This window comes from Psammomys obesus, unplaced genomic scaffold (genome assembly GCF_907164565.1).
Source record: "Psammomys obesus unplaced genomic scaffold, mPsaObe1.curated_primary_1811, whole genome shotgun sequence".
NCBI lineage: Eukaryota > Metazoa > Chordata > Mammalia > Rodentia > Muridae > Psammomys > Psammomys obesus.
The window spans coordinates 8,693,276-8,717,026 of record NW_026596134.1 but is presented as its reverse complement, the minus strand read 5'-3'; the positions used below and the strand labels follow the sequence as shown (position 1 = coordinate 8,717,026).

Below are 23,751 nucleotides of genomic sequence, written 5' to 3'. Positions count from 1 at the left end.
CCTAACCCTAACCCTAACCCTAACCCTAACCCTAACCCTAACCCTAAGATATGTTCCTGTGGCGGCAGTCTCTACACAGAGCTGTCTTCCTTCGAGTTTCAGCTTTACTTCTGAAAGGCAGCTCATTGCACTTTAAACACCGCTTTGAATTTGTGACCCGTAAATTTTTGAAGCTCATTTGGTGCAGATCACTTAAATTGAAGTTTGAAAATGATTGACCTCCTCCCCCGCCATTCTATTTTGTTTTATTTAGGAACGGGATAAATTCTACTTGTCTCGTAGCGTGGTCCTGGAGCTTCTTCAGGCCCTGAAGCTCAAGTCTCCATTGCCAGACACAAACCTCCTGCTTCTCGTTCAGGTAGGCCTGCACTTCGAATACAAAACTCATGATGTTGCGCGTGTGTGGGAAAGGCAACGGGGGCCTGGGGGGTGTGTGCCTGGAGACAGGTGTGTGGTGAGCTAACACTCAGAGTGCACTTGACATTTCTGCTGGCTAAAGAAGACCAAAGGAGTAATTTTTTCCCCCGGTGTGGTTTTAGTTCTGTGAATGATAAAAATGTAAAATAAAACAATAACTTTTGTTATCTAGAAACTTCCAACTCAGGGCTGGAGAGATGGTCAGTGGTTAAGAGCACTTGTTTGTTCTCGAGGACCAAGTTTGGTTCCTTAGCACCCACACCTGGCTCAATCCAGCTCAAGGACACCCAACACTCCTTCTGGTCTCTTGGGCAAGGTGCACACACGCACACACACACACACACACACACACCCCGAGGGGGGATTTAAAATAAAAGAAAATGTGTTCTAGAGAAAGGGAATCTGTAATTCATCAGTCGGCAGGCAGCTTGCTCAACAGTGGGGCCGATGAAGCCAAGAGTGAGGCTGCAGGCTGAAGTTTCCCTGCTCGGTCCGATGAGCCCCATGTCCTTCTGGATCTGTGATGATGGCCCAGGCTAGAAAGCCAACTGGCAGGATGCGCTGAGTCCTTGGGGTGAGAAGTGACAGTCACCCCCCCCCACACACACACACCGTGGGTCCACTAAAGCATGGGACTTGAAGGCAAGCAGTGGAGATTTAACGACATGACTACACTTTAGTATATGGGCCTACGTATGAGGGGTTGAAGCCCTCAGGCCCCAGAGGCCTTAAAAGCACGGCAGGCAAGCCCACTTACATCCCCGAGATGTAATGTGAGTAGTGCCAGGAGGGAGAGAGAAGTAAGGTCTTTGGATGAAGTTGTGAGAGGGAGGGATTCGGCCCTGTGTAGTGTGCCGTCGGGGAAAACTTTATCAGGGATTTGTCATTACAGCTGGGTCATCAAGGACAGGTGTCTGCCTGGTAACCAGAGAGAAAGGCTTCAAACAATACAGGCAGAGAAAAAAGAAAAGAAAAAAAAAAGAAAGCATTAACCCCCCCCCCCCCGTGCTCCCAACAGCACAGGACAGTGTTCCCTTAATTGCCTTCAGCCTTGAGCAGAGCACATCTGTGCCACCAGCCTCCTCCGGGTCTGGCACCCCACACCCTGGCTGTTGCGGGCTGGCTTCTATGAAGTACGTGAGTCAACCCTAATAAGCACTTATCACAAGACAGCAAAAGAATGCCGACAGTGTCAGTTACTCAGCGCTGAAGGGGCTCGTGGAAACAGTGATTACTGCATCACTGTTTGGCAAATAAATAACAAAAACAAATTTGCTTTAGCAAGAAAGAAGGCCAAAGGTAGGCATGTCTAAATGTGACTTGTGATTGTGTGTCTGCCATCACAAATACAACATTTTAAGGTTTTGTTTTGTTTTTTAAGACCGAGTCTCATTATGCAGTCTAGCCTAGCCTCAACTCCTCAGGGGTTTCTTGCCTTAGCCTCCCAGGTAGTAGGATTATGTTTTCACACACACACACACACACACACACACACACATTAAGTTTAGAAATTATTCATGTTGAAGTGGTGTTCGGGAAACACTAATATTCTAACCTGGAGGAACAACTTTGTGAGTGATATCTCACTCTTCTCTGACAAAAAAAAAAAAAAAAAAAAAAAAAAAAAGAAAGGCCATTTTGAAGCAACCCATCTTCTCTAAGATGTTCACTCTAGTTGTTAGTGAGGTAAGTAGTCAAAGTGAGGCATGGCTTAAAGCCTGTGTAGCTCTGTTCTCTACTCTGGGGTCCTCACCCCGGGTGTGGAGAGTTTTCTGTGGGTGAGGGAGAAGAGCCTCTGCCCAACAGTGAATGCTTGCCTGCTTTCAAGGCAGTCATAGAACTGCTCTATTTCACAATTCTTAAGAATTCTTCTTTGCTGGTGGTATCTTGGGAACCCGTCTCCCCTCTCTCCCCGCCTCCTATATTATGGTTATTTAGTGGGTGATAGATAGGCCATTATATTTGTATTACGGAAAAGCTTATAATAGAGCAACAAGTTGTTAAAAGTCACTGGAAAGACTGACTTGAAATCCAAACAGGTTTCCTCTGCTCCTCTGTGTGGAGAGTAGCGTCTGCTGATTTTCATGCACCCCTCCCACACCGTGGGATACCTGCACATACGAGTGCTGAGGGATCATGTTGCTAAAAGGTTCTCTTTTAAAAATAGGTTAGTTGTGGGCTGAGAACAAAGGTATGGCTGCTGTTTTTAATTCACACCACTGAGCGAGTTAACACGGGCTGAGTTACTAATAACCCACCCTATGGGAGGAGACATGGAGGTGCTATTTTGGGGATTCTTTGGTAATGATGAATTCAGTGATGACACATAAGGGATGGTGTGCCTCCTTGTGCCCTTTTGTTCTCACAGAGGAGCACATATTTCAGTGGCATATTTCTTTCTGAAAGCATAGAATCCTCTTGGTTCTGTTTTGAACTTTTATATTTGAGATTATAATTACATCAGAATTTACCAGAAATTACCAGAATTTTTTTTTTTTACTACTTTGTCAGTTCCTTTTTCTCTCTTCCACACTTCTTTATCCTTGTAAATCCCTTAACACGAGACAGGAGTGATAAAAGGATAGAAGGGAAAGGGGGCAAAGTTATTGTTAGACTTCTTCCTGCTGATGAGGGGTGTTGAGCTCCTTGGGGAAAGTTTGGCCTTCACCATCAGGATATCTAATTTCCTTTTCTCGTTTCTTTGTGCACAACTACTTGACAAACAGCAGCGACAGCATCCAACCACCAGCCAGCCAACAACAGCAATCTAGCATCCTGGGACCCTCTTTCTGAAAGGTTCCCAGAATTCCAAACGTCACACACTTGCAGAAACTGTCTGCAGCTGGCAAAACCGCACGTCCCCACTAGAGCACGAGGCAAATCACTGTCACCTGCTAAGAAGCAGCCTCTCATCCCCACACCTGGGATCAAAATGAAAACTCACATTTCTGTGTGTGTGTGTGTGTGTGTGTGTGTGTGTTTAAAGAAACCAGCAAAATTCTCACGATAACATCATCCCTCCCTCCCCTTCTCTCCCTAATCTCCCATATACCCCTCCTTGCTCTGTTTCAAATTCACGGCATCTCTTCTCATTCATCGCTGTTACACGAAAGCACGAAGTCCTTATTTCACTTCCTCCTGTAGTTGTGTCTTTCTGTTTGAGCAGTTCTGTACAGTTACAGTGGAGTCCCTTGCCAGTTTATGCCTGTCAGCTGTAGTACAAAGGATGACAGATTTACTGAGTTCAGTTTTCCGTATGCTGTAAAAATACATCAGATTGAACTACATTGATATCGGGACCTAGTCTTCTAGAGGCTTGTGCACTTTTATGCCATTTCAAGTCAAGTGGCTTTTTTAATTTTGGTGGTCACACTTGTGCATCTTTGATGCCCCTACCTCGTCAATGGCCACTAGGCTATACAACTACGTTTTGAAGGCCCAGGACCTTCTGCTGTCCTGTGACCACTTGAAACGCCCTTTTTGTCACACTTGGTATGGCTCCATCTCACCATGGCCTCCGTACTGGGGTCTCTTTTTTTTTTATCGTAAGAGTGAATGTTCACACCAGTGTCCTTATGGGCTTAGCACTTAGCTCTGGGTCATCTGTCTCAGATCGCAGAACTCAGAAAGCGTTGGAAATGTCACACAGCGCCTGCAGGAGCTGGGTTGGGAGTCCTCCCTCAGTGCTCAGCTATCCTGTGAAGTGTTACCCATTTCACTGCTTTTCACTTGCAGATCTGGGCCGAAGTTAAAGGCTTTCCGGTGTTTAAGCCTGATTCAGGACTTTTCTTTATACAGCAAGAGAAATGAACATGCTAGGTAGCAGAAGGGTGGATGTCAGGCTCTGTGTGTGCTCCTGCACGAAGCCATCAGCCCAGTTCTCAACCACCATGCTCCTTCCCCCTGCTACACACACACACACACACACACACACACACACACACACACACACACTCCTCCCAGCTTGGTACTAAAGCTCAGCTCCTTTCATGAATGGCTGAACCTCCCACACATGAAGAGTAGTGTTGGTTAGCCCTTAGGCTTGGGCCTCAGAAGGTCATTGACTCTGAGCTCTGCCTTGTTGGCCAAAATCTGCCGCCAGTCAACAGTGCTCAGATTTGGACCCTGGATTCATTTGCCCAAATGCTGGGTTCCATTCCATCATCCCATAACGTCTCAGCAGGCCTCCCTGGGCTTCTCTGTTTGACCCCAGCTGCTGTCTCTTGTTCCAGTTTGACAGGATGGAGCTTGTCTAGAGCCACTCAGCTTCTTGACCCACCCAGGTTCCCTACACCTTCTAGGTGGGTGGGAAGGAGGGCTGTCTCTCAAAACCTCCTTGGAGTCCCTGAGTTCTACAAACAGTGGATTCCAAAGTTGCTGGGATAGTTGGCCAGAGGCCAAGAAGAGATTAATTAAACAGAGTTAATTACTCAGCAATTTCTGGGCTTCAGTTAACTTCTCCCCCCCCCCTCGAAAAACCATAAATAGCCAAATGTTAGATTAAGTAAAAAAAAAAAAAATGCCTGTCAAAGTCTATAATGGGCCTGGGGTGATGGCTCAGTGGTTAAGAGCACTGGCTGCTCTTCCCGAGGACCCAGGTTCAATTCCCAGCACCCACATGGCAACTCACAGCCATCTGTAAATCCAGTGCCAGGAGATCTGACACTCTCAGAGAGACATGAATGCAGGCAAAATACCAAAGTCTATAATGAAAGCAAATTAAATAATAATCTGGTAAACCCAGCCTCATCATGATCTTAAGTCATAATTGGTTAATTGATTCATAGCTTCTTCCTGGGCTGCTCTGGGATGCCAAGATAGCTCTAGAGAGAGCTATGTGAGGTCTGCTCTCGTGAATAGCTCCCAGCAGGTTGAGAAGCCCTGTAGTCTGACATGATGGCAGCTGAAATGCCAGTGGGGAACCCTGTGGGTGCATGGAGCATGACTCAGGCACTCTCAGCTCAAGGGATGCCGTGAGTGAGGTGAAGGGAGGAAGATGGACATGGAGGGTCCTTGGGGAGGAAGGAACTGAGTGCTCACACTGGCACCCATTATCTTTCTGTTTTCACTCTGAATTGTGCTATCATGATAGAAGTCATGGAAGTCCAGCTGTCAAGTGCTGGGTGCCTTGGGAACTCTGAGAGTCCTCCCAGCTTCACTTTCTACCTTGATTCAACCCTGGGTTTCCGTGTGAAGTAGCATCCACATGTCTATGCTGTTTCTAAAACTGATAGAAGCGAACCATTATGATTATCAAGTCTAGTATTTTCTGGGTGGACCATGACAGAAGTGAACATGAATGAATTTAAACCCCGTTGTTAAGATTGTAAGTTACTGTCCATGTGCTCTTAAGAATAATCCACCTTCCAATGTTTTATTAGTTTATTTGTGCAGATGCTGGAACCAAACTAGCCGAGTCCACTATCCTGAGCAAGCAGATGACAGCGTCTGTGCCTGGGGTAAGTCCTGGTCAAACAAATGCTCTGTTTCCGTGTCTCAGCAAACAGTGCTTAGGAATTACACTTTAGACTGGGACCCCAGGTTGAGGCTTGGCATTCACTCGTGACTTGAGAGTGAAGTCACTGTGGCTCCCCGATTTCTTGCCCCCTGCGGGATGAGATTCGACAGGGCCTCGTGTTTGTTGAGAACTGACTGAGATAAAATGCATGTAAAGCACTGGGCAGAGTAAGTGTTTGTCCATGCTGGACATGGTGGCTTATATAGTGAGTGACAGACCAGCTCTAGCTCCATAGAAGACTCCCCTGAAAACAACAGCAACAAATACCAGCAAACATCACCTGTGGATGTTTTATTGTCAGTGTGCTGCTGCTGCAATCGAGATACAGTGAACATCTTTAATCTTAAAACTGTGTCCGTACTTCAGACTCTTTCTCCATGATAGGTTTGTGGGAGGAGAATTACTGCACTGATTTTATAGGGCTTTTAACAGTCATCAGGGTGATGTGAGAAGAAACGGGGTCAAATTCCAGTCATGGTAGTTTAGCACACAGAAATGTGTTCTTTCCTCGTGTGAGGTTTGCACAGGCATCCCGACCACTCAGGGGATGGCAGCTACCTCAGAGGTGGGCTCCACTGTCCCTCAGTCCTCGGTGATCAACTGCTGAGGTGAGGAAAGAGAAGCAAGTGCAAACACAGGAGGCTTTCACAGGTCAGGCCTAGACTTCCCCATCTCTTCGGCTTACCTCACACAAGGACCCACCAGCTGAGAGGGGGGTTGGGAAGTATGGTCCACAACTGTGCTCGGCAAGTGGGGCCCGGGCAGCCAGCAGCTCCGTGCACTCGCTGCCTGTGTTTATAAATTCCCTAGAGGGTGATAGTGGCTACCTACATGAATGATAAAAAATGCACCCCCTGCTCTTCAAAAGGTATTGTCAGGATGAATACGAAGGAGGAAGCTCTACCACCACCCCCAGAGCTCTTCCCACAGACACAAAGGAGGCCATTCAAAGGACGCCTTTTATTTAAGTTATTTTGCTTTTGTTTTTTACTATTTTATGTGTGTGAGTGTGTTGCCCACACATGCATCTGTGCACCACATGCATGCTTGGTGCCTGGGGAGGTGATGAACCTCCACGTGGATGCTGGGACTCGAACCTGGGTCCTTCTTAACCAGAGGTGCTCTTAGCCACAGAGCCAGCTCTCCAGCCTCCCCAGAACACCTTTTACTTTCACTTGCTACCAATGAATTACAGAGAAATTAACATACCTTAATTAACCGAAACAAATATGTTCAAGTATAATAAAATATAAACTATCTGAAAACGTAACAGTAAACGGCTACTCAGCAGAGTTTCTTCTTTCTCTTAAAAGAACTTTAAGATTTGATTGACATCTCAAAGGCTCGGTACACATTAGCAACCCTCAGGCCAACGTTTTAAAAAATACCGCAGCATCGCCAGCTGTGGGCACTGTTGTTACCCAGGCGCACTCCCAGACTCGCCTATCACAACTGGTACCTCATCCCCGCTTGGCAAATGCCTCCCATTCTGCCCTCGGCAGATTCTCATTTGCTAAACTTACTGGCATCCTTATAAGCCCCTGACGGGAGTGAAGCCATCCTTAGGGAGACCGGTTTGACAATTTACTTCTAGCAACATGTTCGAGAAAATAAAAAGGCACCGAGTATCTTATATGTTCTGTTGTAATTTTTGATATAGCCTTTGAAATAACAACAACAACAACAAAAACAACAATCCAAAAACAACAAAACAAAGACGTGAATCAAGGGGAATGCCCATCCTCACCCTGCTAGTTAGGCGGAGCCAGGTCTGCCTATTAGGTAGACTGCTATGTGGATATCAAGCAGAGATTCTGAAGAGTGTTGTTCCGTCAGGAAATGCGAGTGATGCCTTTCACTGAAGGGCTCCCGAGCTAAGCCACATCAGTCTTCCAAACAGTTTCCTGTGTCAGGTGGTGCCTTCAGAAGGCTTGGAAGGAAATAAGAGCTTTCTCAGAAGAGAAGGGCAGGGTTAGGATTATGGAGTTTTAAGCTGCTCTTTTCAATACTTTGCATTTTCACATTTTTCTGCAATGAAAACTCAGGCTGTTTTTATGATGTAAGAGCTACAGCTTTTAAGCTAGATGGATTTTTGAAGAGCTGGGTGTGACTGATTTCAGCTCCTTGGTCACCGGTTTCCTGTCAGAGCGGACAGATCCCTCTGAAGCGGCTCTTGTCTTGTCCTGTTCTGGTGACGCATCTAAAGATATAGTCTCATGAAGGAAAGGGGGACTGGAGATTCCAAGCATGTGCCTTTTAAAGTATAGGTGGCTTCCCAAGATTTTCCTGAGCCTAAGGTGGGTTTTAAGGCTGGATGTAGCTGCTGCGAAAATAACTATGCAATGGTAAACAGTGAATAACGTGCCTAGTGGTTCTTTGCAGTGGCATTTGCCGAGTTGAACTGGTATAAAATATTGCCTGTGAAAGGAACAAATCCCTTTCAAGAAATCCAACAGCAGAGTCTCGGCTCCTATTTGCATGATACACGAAAGGTCAGAGAGAGTGGGATAAATCGGGGAGAGGGGGATCCTGTTTTTGCATTGAAGGATTCATATTGCAAAAGCCAGAGCACAATAAGCTTTTATAATTCCTTCGCTAGATTTAAATTAAAAGGAGGAAAACCTTAGAACACGTGAAATGCTTGGAAAACACTGACAGACTGGCCGCTGACCTTATTTTACTATTTGTTATCCTGTCAGAGGAACTGACAAGCGGAACATTCTAGAAGAGAGGGGAGGCGATGCAGTTCAGTGTGGTGCAGATTTACATGAATATGGGGGAAATGAAAGCCTCTGGGTGAGCTAGTTAAATCTGTAATGTTCCAGATTTTCCTAAAGGAAGCCCTGAGAGGCCGTTAGCAGGGTATTCACGGGGCTTCAAAGACTGCCTGCCTTTGATCCACATTATACAGCTGACATGTGGGTTCTCCGGCAGGCACAGCTTTGATGCAGGAGCCTGTCCATCCACTCTCCCGCTTCGCCCTTCGAATCCGAGATTCACCACAGGGCTCCCAGAGAGCGGGCCCCTGCCAGTCCATTACCTGCCACACGAGCGTGCTTTTTCTTTTCTTTTAAAACTGACCAAACACGCTTGAAGTGTGTGAGGGAGGTCACTTCTTCCTTCTAGTTATTAATTCCAGGAAGAGCTCAAAATGGATACAAGTGTCTACCTACTAACACACCTGCCATGCCTGTGAAGTCAAGCCATGACTTGATTTGAAAAGAACTTTGACTCGACAGGCACAATATGACATGTGTAAGAGGGTAAAGGTAGAGATGATTAAGGTAGTGTTAGCCTTGACGGCACACATCTCCTGCACATCCAAGAGGCTCTGGTGGCTCAGTTAGGCCTGACTCTTGTGCTTGCACTGGTTTTAAAGCAAGCAAGCATCGCTTTAATCGCCTGGTGGAAATAGCCATTAACTTCATTTCTTTTAGCTTTCCCAGTTTCCTTGTTCTCTAGCACAAACCTTTTAAACCAGTTTCTTACTGAAGGCAGTGGTAGGGGACGCAGCGGAGAACCAAGTGGCTTTAGAGGGAGGCTGTGGTGACATGAGAAGGGACGCCTGTGGCTGAGTCGTGTCCCTGCGTTTCAGTGCGGGACGGCAGCGATGGAGTGCATACGGCAGTACGTCAGCGAGGTGCTGGACTTCATGGCAGACATGCACACTCTAACCAAGCTCAAGGTAAGCCGCCTTCTGCCTAGCACCCCGTGGGGTACAAAGCATAGAGGGTTTTCAGGGAATGATGTAGACTCACGAGGGAATTTGTTGCTCCCTGCAGAAGCAGCTGCAGCACTGTGGAATGAGTCCATTTTTGGGGGGAGGGAGTAGGAAGAATTGGGTTCCAGCAATGATGCAAATTAAAAGAAGGAAGGAGCGTTCCATGGCATCAGCTTTTTGAGTAGTTTTTTTTTTTTTTTGTTTTTGTTTTTTTTTAAATATTTGCTCCATTCTTAAAATGTCCTTAGTCAATACTGGCCCCATTTGAAATTGAGGCTCAGATAATGCGGTTCTGCTGTCAAGTCACACTCCTGGAAAGTGGTAACGCCACAGTTGGACCTCAGATTGCTGTGAGCACCAGTGGACCCCTTTCTAGCCATCCAGAGCCACCCTGGTGCCTCAGCTCTGGGTTCCTCGTCTGCTGAGTGATTCAGCAGGCTCCCTCCTTGTCTAATGTGCTCAAGACGGACATAAAACAACACAGGAAGACTGTGGCCCACCGTGCAAGCACAAACCAGCTGCTGTCTGTATCTTCTTCGAAGCAATCTTCTTTAAGAAAATAATGAAGGGGATAGAACAAAATTCAGCTTACGGACCAACCAAATCCTAGTGCAGTGGTTGAGTTTTATTGCGTGTTCAGGGGCGGTGGGATGGATATGGCGCCTTTCTCTGTCGTGGTCCTACCAGGGAGTTAGAAGGTCAGTAGTCTGAAAGGGTTGAGGAGGGCTCTGCACAGAGGGCAGATGGTAGGCTGAGCATGTCCAGAGAGTGACACGGAACAGTCCCTTTGTAACAAACGCGGCCGTTGTGGGCTCAGAAGTCCATCTGCTTAGAACACGGCTTCTTCACTAGGCTGCATATTTAGACCCTGCCCGTGCGGCCAGGCAGGGGCAGGAGAAGCAATAAGGACAAGACGGCAGTTTCTGCAGCGTGGAAACCAGCCATTTCGGAGCGCGCTCCTTTGTCACTTAGACACATGCTGAAAACCAGTCATTGGCTATGGCTACATGAACTTAGATGACTTTAGTGCAAAAAGAAGAGGCCACAACTGTTCCCTAAACACTTTGAGCTCGTTTTTACAGAAACTTCTGGAAAATGCTCACAAACGCCGGTGATAGTTGAAAAGTTGACACAACCCAACCCTCTGACCATTAACTCATATTAGGAAGCAGATTAAAACCCTCAAGCTACCGGGGGGGGGGGGCGCGGGGGTGCTTATAAGAAGGGTGTTCAGACGAACTGCTGGGAAGCAAAGAGTTTACTAGGAAAGTTCCTAACGCGATAGTCAGAAGACAGAAAGACAGACAGAAGCATGGCTCTGAAGAGAGTTCAAGGCCCATAGGTGGCTGTGAGTGTCTGTGAAGGGAGAATTGCTGCACAGTACTGTGGCCTGAGTGGCAGCCATATTCCGGCCTTGCTTTCCTAAGTGACAAGTGACTTATCCATGGTCCTTGGCTACTCGGAACGGATCCGGGTCTAGAGCCTAGGTCTCAAGTCCCCGCGCAAAGGAGACCTTCAGAATTAACTTAGCAAATATGAATTAGGTGTCTCTATTCTGCTAGCACTGCTGTAGGCATCAGGATTGCGTTGCTGGGCAGACGCAAGGTGCGGACGGAATAGCTGCCCTCATTTCATTTACAGCCTGCTAGGAGGCCAGATTTAGTGAATGTTTCCACATGAGCCGAATCGAAACTGTGGCTTTCCCAAGTGCTGTGCAAAAGCAGTAGACAGGGGCGTGGGTCCAGCCAGGGAGCTCAGCTTTAAGTGATACTCAAGCTAAAATTGAACAATTCAGCAAAGATCGCCAGTACTTCAGGGAGAGGAACGGGCATGGGGCAGCAGAACGAGCAGAGCAGAGCCCAGAATGGATGAAGGGGAATACCGCAGAGGCCACAGGTTGGTCCATTGGCCCCATCCTGTCCTGCTCCCATCCCTAGCTCTCAGCCTAGGAACAATGGGAAACCATTTAAGAAGTTAAGCAGGTAGTGTGCTTAGAGTGCCATGAGGTGGGGTTGGGAACAACCTGACCTTTCTCCTAGCATTGTGTGTGGGGGGGTTCTGAGTCTTTGCCTATTTGGCAGGACCCTTTTCCTCTTCCTGGGTTGCCTTGTCCAGCCTTAATATGAGGGGAGGTGCCTGGGCTTATTATAATCTGATATGCCATGTTTGGTTGGTATCCCTGAGAAGCTGCCTTCCTCTGAAGGGAAAGCAGGAGGGATGGAAGTGGGGGGGAGGGCAAGTCGGGGAAGTGGGGGACTGGGAGGAGAGGAGGTCATCGGGATGTGACATATGAGTGAGGAATAAATGAAGAAGAATGGTCTAGACCGTCTGCAGGTGCCTTCGAGCGCTACAGAGTGTCATTTGGTGTTGCAGAGCCACATGAAGACATGCTCCCAGCCTCTGCATGAAGACACCTTTGGTGGCCATCTCAAAGTTGGCCTGGCTCAGATTGCAGCTATGGAAATCTCCCGGGGCAACCACAGAGATAACAAAGCTGTGATCCGCTATCTGCCTTGGCTCTACCACCCTCCTTCTGCAATGCAGCAAGGGTAAGGCATTTCATATTTTTAAAGGGGAGGAGACTAGGGAGAAGGCTCCATGGCTATGAGCACCGGCTGCTCCTCCACAGGACCTGGGTTTGATTCCCAGCACACCCACAAGGTGGTTCACAGCTGTCTGTAACTCCAGTCCCAGGGAATCTGATGCCCTCTTCTGGCTTTTGTGGACCCTGCACACACACACACACACACACACACACACACACACACACACACACGGTGCAGAGGCAAAACACCCACACACATAAAATGAATTGTAAAAAGAGTACAAAAATGACCACAAGTGCTCCCAAATCCTTGAGGTTTAGCTGGAGCTCAAGGCCATCTTGAAGATTTATGGGAGTGGAATACAGTTGGCTAGAAGGAAGGTCAGGGACCATCCTTATGCTGTGGACAATGGATAGTACAGCCTCTGACCTTCGCTCATTCTCCCAGGCGATGGAAGCTGAAGTATCATTTGAACTCTGACCTTCAGTGGCCTTGTAGAGCAAAAGCCACAGCAGGGATGGAATGAGCCAGGAAGAGGTCCAAGCCCCTGAGCTGCCTCTGTGAAGGCTGAAGACAGGCACCCCTGAGTTGAGTTCCCTGAGCTCATCAGTCAGTCTCATTGTGGAGGGAGCACTGAGGGTGAGCGGGAGCAGAAGAAAAATCACAGGGTGGATGTGTCCTCTCCTCCTCTATTCCCTCTCCCTTTGTGAGGATGTCTGGGGAGAACTCTCTGATAAGCATTCGGAAAGCAGCCTGGGAGACAGCCAGACCGGCTGAGGGATATTGAATCTTGTCCCACCAAAGCCTCTCCTTCTTGAAGGGGAGATCCAGGATTAGAGTAGAAATCAAGACAAATGGATAAGACTTTGGGTTTCACTCCTGCCTTAGGTCCTTGCCTTTGATACCACACCTTAATCCTTCCTCCACTAATTCTCTGGGCACTGAAGGAAAGAGAAGATATGAAGTGGCCCTTAACAGGTCCTTTCCTCCCTGACAGGCCTAAAGAATTCATCGAGTGTGTCTCTCACATTCGCCTGCTGTCCTGGCTGCTTCTGGGGTCCCTCACACACAACGCAGTCTGCCCCAATGCTTCCTCTCCCTGCCTTCCCATACCTTTGGATGCGGGCTCTCACATTGCGGACCACCTTATCGTTATCCTAATTGGATTTCCCGAGCAATCAAAGGTAAGTGATTTCTGCAAGATTCAGACCGCATGCATTGGAATTGCTAATGGGGCTCTTATCAGCAGATTAGATCCTTCTGAGAAGTAAAGGCATTTTAGCTCACCCTCCTGTGGCTGTTGGGAGAGTGACTCTGTGCTAATGCCTTACTTAAAGTTGTTTAAATTCCCAGGCTGTCTTTTCTCCCCCTAAATTGTTTTCTGGCTTACTTTTATGGAGATAAATTATAGCAGCAAGGAAGAGTTACTTTCCCAGGCATTTTTGTCTCGAAACAACAGAGAGAAGTAACAGGCTACAAATACAATAAAAATTCTGTGCTCGGTTTTCAGAACCAAGGATAAAGTGGAGGCAAATGGATGCCCCATCACATTCTTTATGCGCTGTCTTTCAACTCAGATCCCACAGGACACATGAACACACACCATGAAAATAAGAAAGCTAGCATGGTGTGCAGTAAAGCACACTGAAATCACCTACACAGAGGAAGTTTGCAAATTACAGAGACAGATGGTATGCTTAAGAGACTGAAGTAAAGCCCAGGCAGATAGAAGTCAGGAGCCCAGACATGCAAACCAGACTTCCCCCGTCAGCTACCGGGAGCCACAGGCCTGTCCGGGAGCTTAAGCAAGCTCCTGGAGATCGAAGTGGGTTTATGAGAAACTGAGAGTTAGGCCAGAGCAAGCTCTGGGAGAAAATAGAGTGCACATCCAGATGAACCACACGATGCTTGCAAAAGGAACTGTCTCCACCCTGTGTTTGAGCCTTAAAGATGGTGCTTGTACCCTTGTGCCCCATCCTTGCACAGGTCAAGGGACTTGACCTGACTGGGGCAGTGAGGGAATTAAGAAAAGACAGACACACAGAAAATCTGGGATCGGGTGGACTGGACTTGGACTGTCTGATAGAGACACCTCAACATGCCAAAGCTCAGTGTGTTAATTACAGAGTTGAACGAAGGGGCAGGGTTGCTCTCCACAGCTGAGCAAGGAGGTGTGAGTATTACATTCAGGTAAACACGGAGGCAGGATTATGGTACACAGCTGGACAAGGAGGCCAGTTTAGTGTTAGTAGGAAGCAGTCTTTAGGGTGTAAACATCTGGGACAGGAAGATATGGTGGATATTTTATGCATACACTATCAACATCTGCACACGACCAGAAGACGATTTGCCGTCCCTCTGAGCCTCGCTCCAGGGCAAAAGCTTTGCCATTTTCCCATGGGTCTGAGGCTGTGTTCCTTGACGTCGCTGTTCCCGCGTCAGTAATATCCATTCCCTTACGACTCCATTCAGTCAGGGACTTCCTCTGTTCCCCACAACCTTTGTGAAAGCCCCTTAACTTTCCTCAGCTTTAGTTCGTCCTCTGTAGACAGCGGGACGGCTGGAGCACTCTGGAGGTGGTGTGTGGAAAGCCTCCGTGTTGCAAGCGCTGTGGCCATGTGTGCTTGCCACGGACGGGCATTCTGTTGACGCTGCTCTGCCGCCATGTGATCCTGACTGTAGGGCAGGGGGTCTCGCCTGCCTCTCTTTTACTCTTCGCCGACCCCTTCAACGAGCTTACTGCAATCCCTATTGTATAGACGTGGAAACGCGCTAACATAGCAAAATAGAACGACTATTTTCCTAATCCAGTTCAGGGATGAAAAATGTCAGTTTCACGAAAGAACAAGGCAGTGGGTAGATTTAGTCTGCAAATTAAGGCATCCTCTCTTGGAAAAGAGGCTGTTTTTGTTTTTTTTTTTTTGTTTTGTTTTTTGTTTTTTGTTTTTTTTCCCCTCCAAGCACACTCCCACTGGCAGGCGTAGAAGCAGGAGTCTGTAGCTGGAGTCATCCCTCAGTGCGTCGTGCGTGCTCCCTGGTGAGGCTCTCCGCCGTGAGCACGGAGCAACACCCTCCTCTTCCTTTGCAGACCTCTGTGCTCCACATGTGCTCCCTGTTCCATGCTTTCATCTTTGCTCAGCTCTGGACGGTGTACTGCGAACAGAGCGCCGTGGCGACGACCGTCCAGAATCAGAACGAGTTCAGCTTCACAGCAATACTGACGGCACTAGAATTCTGGAGCAGGGTGACACCAAGCATCCTCCAGCTGATGGCTCACAACAAAGTGGTGAGTCCGTGGAGGAGCCCTCCGGGAGAAAAATCCCCAGATGCCTCGGGCACGCCTAGTCCTACACCCACAAATGCAGTGGAACGCGTGTGTTAAGTGGCCTTCTCTAGCCATGCCGCCACATCAAAGCATCACGTTGCGGATGGAACAAACATTGAAAAACAAAAACAACCAAATGCAAAGCAGACAAACTTTGTCTCTTCTCCTAGCATTAAATGAACTCTGTGTGAAATTCCCATACCTTTAGGGTGTTGTAAAGATAGAGGGTCAGGAGGAAAAGCCATGCCAGGGTTAGATTCCAAAGCAGTATGGGTAAACCTTTGCCACTGGGTATCTTTCTGCATAGTCTGAGAACAGATTAATGACAGGAGGCCCCTCTGCCCAAGTCTCAAAGCCAAGGGAGGGGCTGGTCCAGGCCACACTGGAAACATCTGGGCAATGTTTAGCCTTGTTTCATCAAACAAACTCAGATGGTTCTTCTGGAGTCAGTTGGAGGTGGGGGGGTGTTTATAAGAGACCCTGCTGTTCATCTGGTGTTTGGAGGATCCTCAGCTGAAGGGGGTTTAGTACCCAGTGGGGTTCCATGGGCGGAGTCCACCACCTGGAAACACATTCTAGTGACTCCTGTGTGCCTAGGACCCCAACCCCCAAACCCCTGCTGCCCTGGCCACAAAGGTATTTGGGCAGGGTGTCTTCACTGAGAAATGTTTTCTGTTAGCATTTTATAAGAAAGGAGGATTACAGACTGTCTTTATTGAAGCACGTTCATTTCTTTGGGGAAGGAGATAGTAGAGTTTTACATATGGAAGGATGTTTCGTTCAGTAAAGGAAGGTTATGCCCATGTTAGGGTTCGCAGACAGCTCGTGGTACTAAAGAAATAATTGCATTTATTGGATCACAGTTCTACGACCGATAAAAAACAAATTCTCTGTTATTTTGAAGATACCGAAACTGAAGCTTCACACCTTATGCTCGCGTTTTCGTTCAGTGTCAGAGTTTTGGTGTCAATGGTCTCCTCCTAATCCCCCTTGAGATTCAAATGTTACAAATGAGGCCCTGGAAGAGAGACCTCCCTGTGAGTGGAGAAAAGATCAAGATGGAGAAAGAGACGCTCAAACCATGTGTCCTCCAACGGGAGCCAGAATGCCCTGGAAATTAGTGAGAGCCATCCCGATTCCAACAACCTGAGTGAGGTGGAAGGACCTTGCCGAAGCCTCAGGGGCTTTGGAGAGTCTCTTCCTGGTGTGAGGAAGTGAATGGACACCGCTCTCCGTGGTCTCCGGTCCCTAGGCAGGGAAACCTTCCAGGAGCAGGGTACCAGACCTCTGTGGCGGCTGGGGAGTCGACAAGGTTTCTAGTTGGCTGGGAGTGGAACTGACGGATGTTTGTCGTTTCAGATGGTAGAAATGGTGTGTCTCCATGTGATCAGTTTAATGGAGGCATTGCAAGAATGCAATTCAACCATTTTTGTCAAGGTAGGAACAGCCCATAGTTTTGTTTTGTTTTGTTTTTAATTGTAGATCATTTCATACTGCTATAAGTAAATATGGATTTGTTTTGAATGTTTGAACCTTAGACGGGGAAAGAATGGATTCTGTTTAAACACATAGCACTGGGTCTGGGAGATATGAATTCTATAGCATCTTACCATATGGCTGTTATGCTGTGCCTGCCCTCACCATGCCGCTGTGAGGCAGTCCTCAGACTGTGGCCATGCGTAACACATGAGTTAAAATACAACAGGGGAACACTGCTTTGAAAACAGCCCTGTGACAATGCCAATCGGTTAGCAGTGGTGCCTCACTTGGCAAAAACTGTCCAGAAAACCAGAGAAATTGCTGTGCAATTGCTGACTTGATACCCGCTGCTTCTCTGATATAGTTTAGTCTCCTGTTTTATTGTTCTAAACCAGGGCATAGTGTAAGAAGAGAATTCAAGCATTCATCATCTTTCCAGAGGCAGCAGCATATGGTGTCAAATGAAAGCATGAGGAGGACCTAGAAAGAGCATGGCTGCCTATGCCACAGAGAACAAAACCTGAGAGGCAGACCTGCAGTAGATTAAACCACTCTTTACCTGCTAACTCTCCCCTTTTCTCGGTATCCGGACATTCCCCACTCTTTATCCCACTGATGATTTTTCCTCCATGACCACATCTTCACGTTACCTTCTGTCCATATTTTCTTGTCTTGGCCTCTGTCACCACTGCCCCTCAGCGCAGGATGTTACTTTGGTGTTTTTTTTTTTTTTCCGCTCCTTAGTTTGTTGCCGTCTCAGGCTGTGGTGGAGGAAAGCTGCCCTTTTGCAGGGGGCGGGGGGATGCTTGATACCCGATGCTGCAAGGTCTTTGGTTCAAATGGGAGAGATGTATCTTACCTCGCTCAGTACAGCAAAGAATCAGCAGTGTGAGAAACACTGGCAGTTGGATGATCCTTCCTGATTTCTTTTTTCAGTTTTGTTAAAGTGCAAGTTACATGGATTCGCATGTGCTAAACTGAACATACTTAAGGTGTATGCTTTAATGAGCCCTTGGCATGTTTTACGCCTTTTTACAATTATTTATTATCGTAAGTGCATGTGTATATGTACAGGTGTGTGTGGCTACCATGGGCATTGTTACCGTGTGTGCATTTGTGTGTGTGTATGTTCGCTGCTCTGGGGTGCATGTAGGAGATCAGAGGATGAACTCAGAGGCTGTTCTCTTCTGTTCCCTGAGTCCCTGAGGTTGAACTCAGATCATCGGGCTTGCTGGTCAGCATGTTGGCTCACTAAGCCCGGCACCAGCTACTTCTGTGACGTCATCACCACAGTCAAGAGAATGAACATAGCTGCCATCTCCAAGACATTCTTATGCCCCTTTCCAATGCCTCTATTCTGCTACTTCTGTCCCCCGGCAACTATTGATCTGATTTCTGTCATTGCTTATACTCTAGAGTTTACTATAAATGGATTCATACTCTGCATGTATTTTTCTGCCTTCTTTATCTTAGGGCCGTTATACTGAATGAATTTCACTATGTTGTTAGATGCATCAGTTGTCCAATAATGTTTATTTTTGAGAGTAGTCCATTGTATGAATATACTCCACATTGTTTCTCCATTGTTGTCAGTTGGACATCAGGGGTATCCAGCGTGGGTCTGTTATAAAAATTGCTGTGAGTATGCACATATGCATGTTGGTGCGTGCATGCTTTTGTGCGCTGCGTAAACATCCAGAAGCGACTGCTGGGTTGTTTGTTGGTGTGTGTTTATCTGCTTAAGAATGTGACAGTCTCCAAGGTGCCTGTGCTCTGTTACATTCACTATAGCCATGAAGAACATTCCAGCTTCTCCACGGCACTTGACACAGTAAAAGTTTTATTAGTGTGCATTGTTACCGTTATATTTCACACGTGCGTATACTGTCTAATGTAATCAGTTTTAACGTGAGTTATTCTGAGGGTTGAATGCTAGCGTCCTGCTGTGGTTTAAATTGTTTTTCTCTAATGCCAGATGGTGCTAACGTTTTTTTTTTTCTTTTCATTTGTGCGTTTGTTACGTGTCTATTTGCTTGGTCAAGTGTCTATTACTTATTTGCTATATTTTATTGGGTTAAGGTGTTTTTCTTATTGAATTGAGAGGTACAAAATCTTTGTCAGAATGTGTCAGGATTTTTTCTATGGCTTGCCTTTTTATTGTCTAGACAGTGCATACACTTTTTATTTTGATGATGTATCATTTATCAAGTTTCTTTCTTATTGAGACATATCAAAAGGTAAAAAAAATAAAAATAAAAAGGACTGAAGATGGTTTCATGGTAGCATACTTTGTGCCTAGCACGCACAAAGTCTTAGGTTCAAACTGCAGCCATCACCATCACCATCATCATCTTCCTTATGGGTGGTTTGGTTTATAACATGAATAGAGCCAGAGCAAAAAGGTGGAAATGGATACAAGTAATTTCCTGTCTTCTCTATCTCTCTCTTTAGATATTGCCTCATATAGACAAGGCTGCCTTAGACTTACTGTGTACCAGTACTAAGATTATAAACATGCACCACCATGTCCAATTCTCAACTTTTTTCCTTTAATCATTTTGATGCTGTAATTCTAGAACATCTTTGCGTTATCTAAAGGCATGTAAAGTTCCTTCCTCTCCTCCTTGTCTTCCTTCTTCTCTCCTTCTTTCTTTCCTAATTATACTTTTCTTTGTTTCATTTCTTAAGATGGGAATTTCGGTCATTAATTTGAGAATTTTCTTTTAAAATACCAATGTTTAGAATTAGTTTCCTTTTAGGTGCTGCTTTAAGTACTTTCCCGCAATTTGGTATATATTCACTTCTGTTGAGTTAAAAACACTTCCCAATTTCTGTTTTAGCTGCTTATTTGACATAGATTTTTTTTTAGAAGTATTTTAAATTATCTTCTTAACAGTATGCTATTTGTTATTTTTAGTGGTTGATTTTGAATTTGTAGTGTATATAGTTTTTCGCGTCTCATGATCTTCAAGTAGTACTAATTACTTGTATCCATTTCCACCTTTTTGCTCTGGCTCTATTCATGTTATAAACCAAACCACCCATAAGGAAGATGATGATGGTGATGGTGATGGCTGCAGTTTGAACCTAAGACTTTGTGCGTGCTAGGCACAAAGTATGCTACCATGAAACCATCTTCAGTCCTTTTTATTTTTATTTTTTTTTACCTTTTGATATAGTGTCTCAATAAGTTGTCCAGGGGAGCTTGAACTCATTCTATAGCCCAAGTAAGCCTTGAACTTATAACCTTCCTGCCTCTGCTTCTCTCAAGTATCTGAAACTATAGGACTACACCACCGTGCCCAGGCACTATCTTATTGTTTTAGCTTTAAATAATCAACAATCTCTTAAAGAGATTTAAAATAGGTTTTAAATTTATTATACTTGTGTTGTTTCCATTTGACATTTTCTTTTTTAAGGTTTGTTTTTGTTTTCATTTATGTGTATGAATGTGTGACTGTGGGGATGTTTGCCTCTGTGTGCATGTGTGTGCATGCGTGTGTATGTTTGTGTGCATGTGTGTGCATGCGTGTGTGTGTGTGTGTTTGTGTGCATGTGTGTGCTTGCGTGTGTGTGTGTGTTTGTGTGTATGTGTGTGTGTGTGTTTGTGTGCATATGTGTGCATGTGTGTGTGTGTGTGTGTGTGTGTGTGCATGTGTGTGCCTGCTGACACCAGAAGAGGATGTTGATTCCTGGAGCTGGAGGTACAGGCAGTTGTGGGTCCCCTGACATGGGTGCTGGGAACTGAATCTGGGTCATAGATAAGAATAAACATGCTCCTAACCACTGAGCTACCTCCAGCCCCTATGTTTGCCACCATCTCTTCAGCCCCTGTACTGGCCATTTTCTGTTCATGCTTAAACATCTACCTCCTGTTATTGTTCCTTCTTCTCATTAAAAACAAACAAACAAACAAACAACCCATTTCTTAGACCAACCTGCTGGTAATTCATTACTATAGCTTTTTATGTCTCAAAAATATTTTGCCATCTTTATTTATTTATATTTTGAGACAAGTTCTCACTGTATAGATCAGACTGACTTTGAATTTCAATAATCCTCCTGCCTTTGTTTATACCATGACACCCAGCATGTGGTGCTTCCAGGAACCGGGCTGTAGGTTCAGGGTTACCCAATAGCTTAGAGGTGCTGTGACCACTGTCTATCTGCTTGCATTACTCCCAGCAGGAGCCTGTGTGCTTCCTATCTGACCTTTTCCTGCTTAGAAGATTTTATCTTCACCACTGTTGTAATGTGGTTGGAAGATGGACATCTTAGTAGAGTCTCCTTCATAGTTCTTGCTTTTGAGTCGGATGAAGTTTGGGTTGATAGGTTTGTGTCTTTGTGTGTTTGTTTGATTTTTGATTTGGGGAAGTATCGCCATTATTCCTTTAAATGTTTATCTTCAGTGCCTCCATCCGACATTCTCAGCCTTCCTTCCTTTTGGTCTTCCCGGAAGTGGGCACGGTGAGACACTCAGCAGGCAAAGACACTCACTTCCCAGCCTGGTGGCCTAGGCTTGATAGTTGGGACCCATATGGTGGATGGAGAGAATAGATTCCTGCAAGGTGTTCTCTGGCCTCCACATTCATACTCACATGCAAACACACACACACACACACACACACACACACACACACACACACACACACAAATAATCAGTCCCCCCTGCCCTGTCCCTCTGTATACTCCCACAGAGCTATGCATGCGTCTTGTCTTTGCTGCCCACCTCCAGGGCTCTCTTTTTTTCCATTGTCTATCTCAGTGGTGTTCTGACACTGCCCTGTGATACTCTTTTACTGGCTACAGGCAAATCGAGTCGCCATTCCTCTCAGAGCCTTGGCTCTAAAGATCCGAAAGAGGAAAGTGGGGATTTAATTAAATAAATACACATTTAATTCCCCATGCTTGATAGCTTTCAGCCATTTACTCTGAAGTGTACGTTTTAAACGTTCGTGGGTTGCCTATTAACCTCCGAACACCACCATCTCCGGGGGGTTTGGCCTGGGAAAGACGCTGCTGGTAGCAGTGGCTCTGTGGCAGGCCCACACCTCTCGGGAGGCTGAGGGCATTTGCTGTAGCTTATGTGCCTTTGCAGTGATGGAAGCTTATGTGGGAGATTGGAAGATCGCAATAACCAGCCTTCTCTATCTCTCCATACAGCTGATCCCTATGTGGTTGCCAATGATTCAGTCAAATACCAAGGTAAGCCATCCCCTGGGCTGTCTGGAAGCTCTGTTTCCTCCAGAACCTCAGAGCATCCATAAGGGGACATCTCTGCTCCCTTGACTACAAAGAAGGAACTATGTTGGTCTGCTCCTGGTTACGTGGGCTGATAATGCGGGAGACCGTGGGAGGTAAGGGGGCTATAGAGGGCATCAGCAGGAGCCCTGGCCCTACTCCTCACTGCTGATGAAGGTGCCCGGGTAGAAGAAAACATTGGACCCTAGGTCTGAGGAGGTTCAGTCTCCCAGGTAGAGGACAAGCCCTATTGAAGGAGGAAAACCATGGAATATATACCTGGACATGTCATGTGACAATCTGGGATGGAAAGAATTCCACTAAGAAAGGATAACACTGAACAAATGACAGAACTGGGCCAGAAAGAACCTGCTCACCTCCTTTTACATCAGAGGAAACTGGGGACTGTAAATAGCTGTGATAGGGCCCTGGATCCTGAAAGGGGACCCCCAGACTGAATGTATTTCCTAATCCCAGGTCTCACTGGTGGTGACATTTTCCCTAGTGACAAGTATAGTGGGGTTTGACAACAAATGGCAGAGCCAAACACTGCTCTGTCTACAACTTGTGCTAGTCTATGGTACCTGGAGTGTTGAAGAAGGGAAGAGGCAAAAACACACTTGATGGATTTCCTTCCCTAGGTTAGGAAGCCATATTAGTGGAAGGAGAGGGATGTAGACCCAGGACATTCCAGATGTCAAAACCCAGCAGGGCGACTGTCAATAGTGTGTGGGCAGCTTTTGCCTCCTGACTGGTCAGCTGTGGCCACCAGCGGGGCAGGGATATATGGACCAGTAGAACCTTCTTCAGCTTTGGTGTTTACTGTTAAAGCACTAGCCTTCCCACCTAGAGGCATTCCAAAGTGCCAGCCCCATACCTCTGCCCTCGGGTAGAAAGAACTGAACTGTCTCCTCTTTCTTCACAGCACTTATCCGCCGGCCTCCAGCTTCGTCTCCAGGCCATCCAGAACAACGTGAACCACCACAGCCTAAGGACGCTGCCCGGCTCGGGCCAGAGCAGTGCTGGCCTGGCGGCCCTCCGCAAATGGCTGCAATGCACCCAGTTCAAAATGGCGCAGGTGGAGATCCAATCCTCGGAAGCAGCTTCTCAATTTTATCCTCTATGAGTGGACTCCTCGGCTCCAGTGTCAACACTCTGGCTTAGCAATAATGGGTATAAACACAAACAATTTGATCCATGCAGGTTGGGGAACAATTGGTACTGTACATTCTCTTTCTAGTTTAGTATAAAGACGTGCAAAGGCCGGAGAGGGCCACAAACGAAGCTTTCTTGCTACACATATTTCTGATGACTCCTTGGGCTATCTGATTAAGTGTTTCCTTACATTATTTTTTAAAAAAACAAACAAACAAACAAACCAAAATCATTTTTCTTTATCTAACTTCTATTTTTTTTAAGAAAAAAAAAATAGACTGGTGGGTACTCACAGAAAAGTTGTATAAAGTCCCCCTGTTGCTATTTTTGATGATAGAGAATAAATAGG

The 23,751-nt window shown here is 46.3% G+C and overlaps 1 protein-coding gene across 5 annotated transcripts in view; it reads left to right on the top strand.

Moving 5' to 3' along the window:
* Unc79 (unc-79 homolog, NALCN channel complex subunit) overlaps window positions 1-23,751 on the top strand; it is a 230,250-nt gene extending 206,499 nt beyond the window's left edge. For all 5 annotated transcript variants that reach the window (XM_055592859.1, XM_055592860.1, XM_055592857.1 and 2 more), the window contains 9 exons: window positions 254-358; window positions 5,799-5,876; window positions 9,531-9,620; window positions 12,030-12,205; window positions 13,200-13,386; window positions 15,291-15,488; window positions 16,887-16,964; window positions 22,170-22,211; window positions 23,173-23,751. In XM_055592859.1, the coding sequence (XP_055448834.1) occupies window positions 254-358; window positions 5,799-5,876; window positions 9,531-9,620; window positions 12,030-12,205; window positions 13,200-13,386; window positions 15,291-15,488; window positions 16,887-16,964; window positions 22,170-22,211; window positions 23,173-23,373 (1,155 nt within the window). In that variant the 3' untranslated portion in view covers window positions 23,374-23,751. The remainder of the gene's footprint in view (window positions 1-253; window positions 359-5,798; window positions 5,877-9,530; window positions 9,621-12,029; window positions 12,206-13,199; window positions 13,387-15,290; window positions 15,489-16,886; window positions 16,965-22,169; window positions 22,212-23,172) is intronic.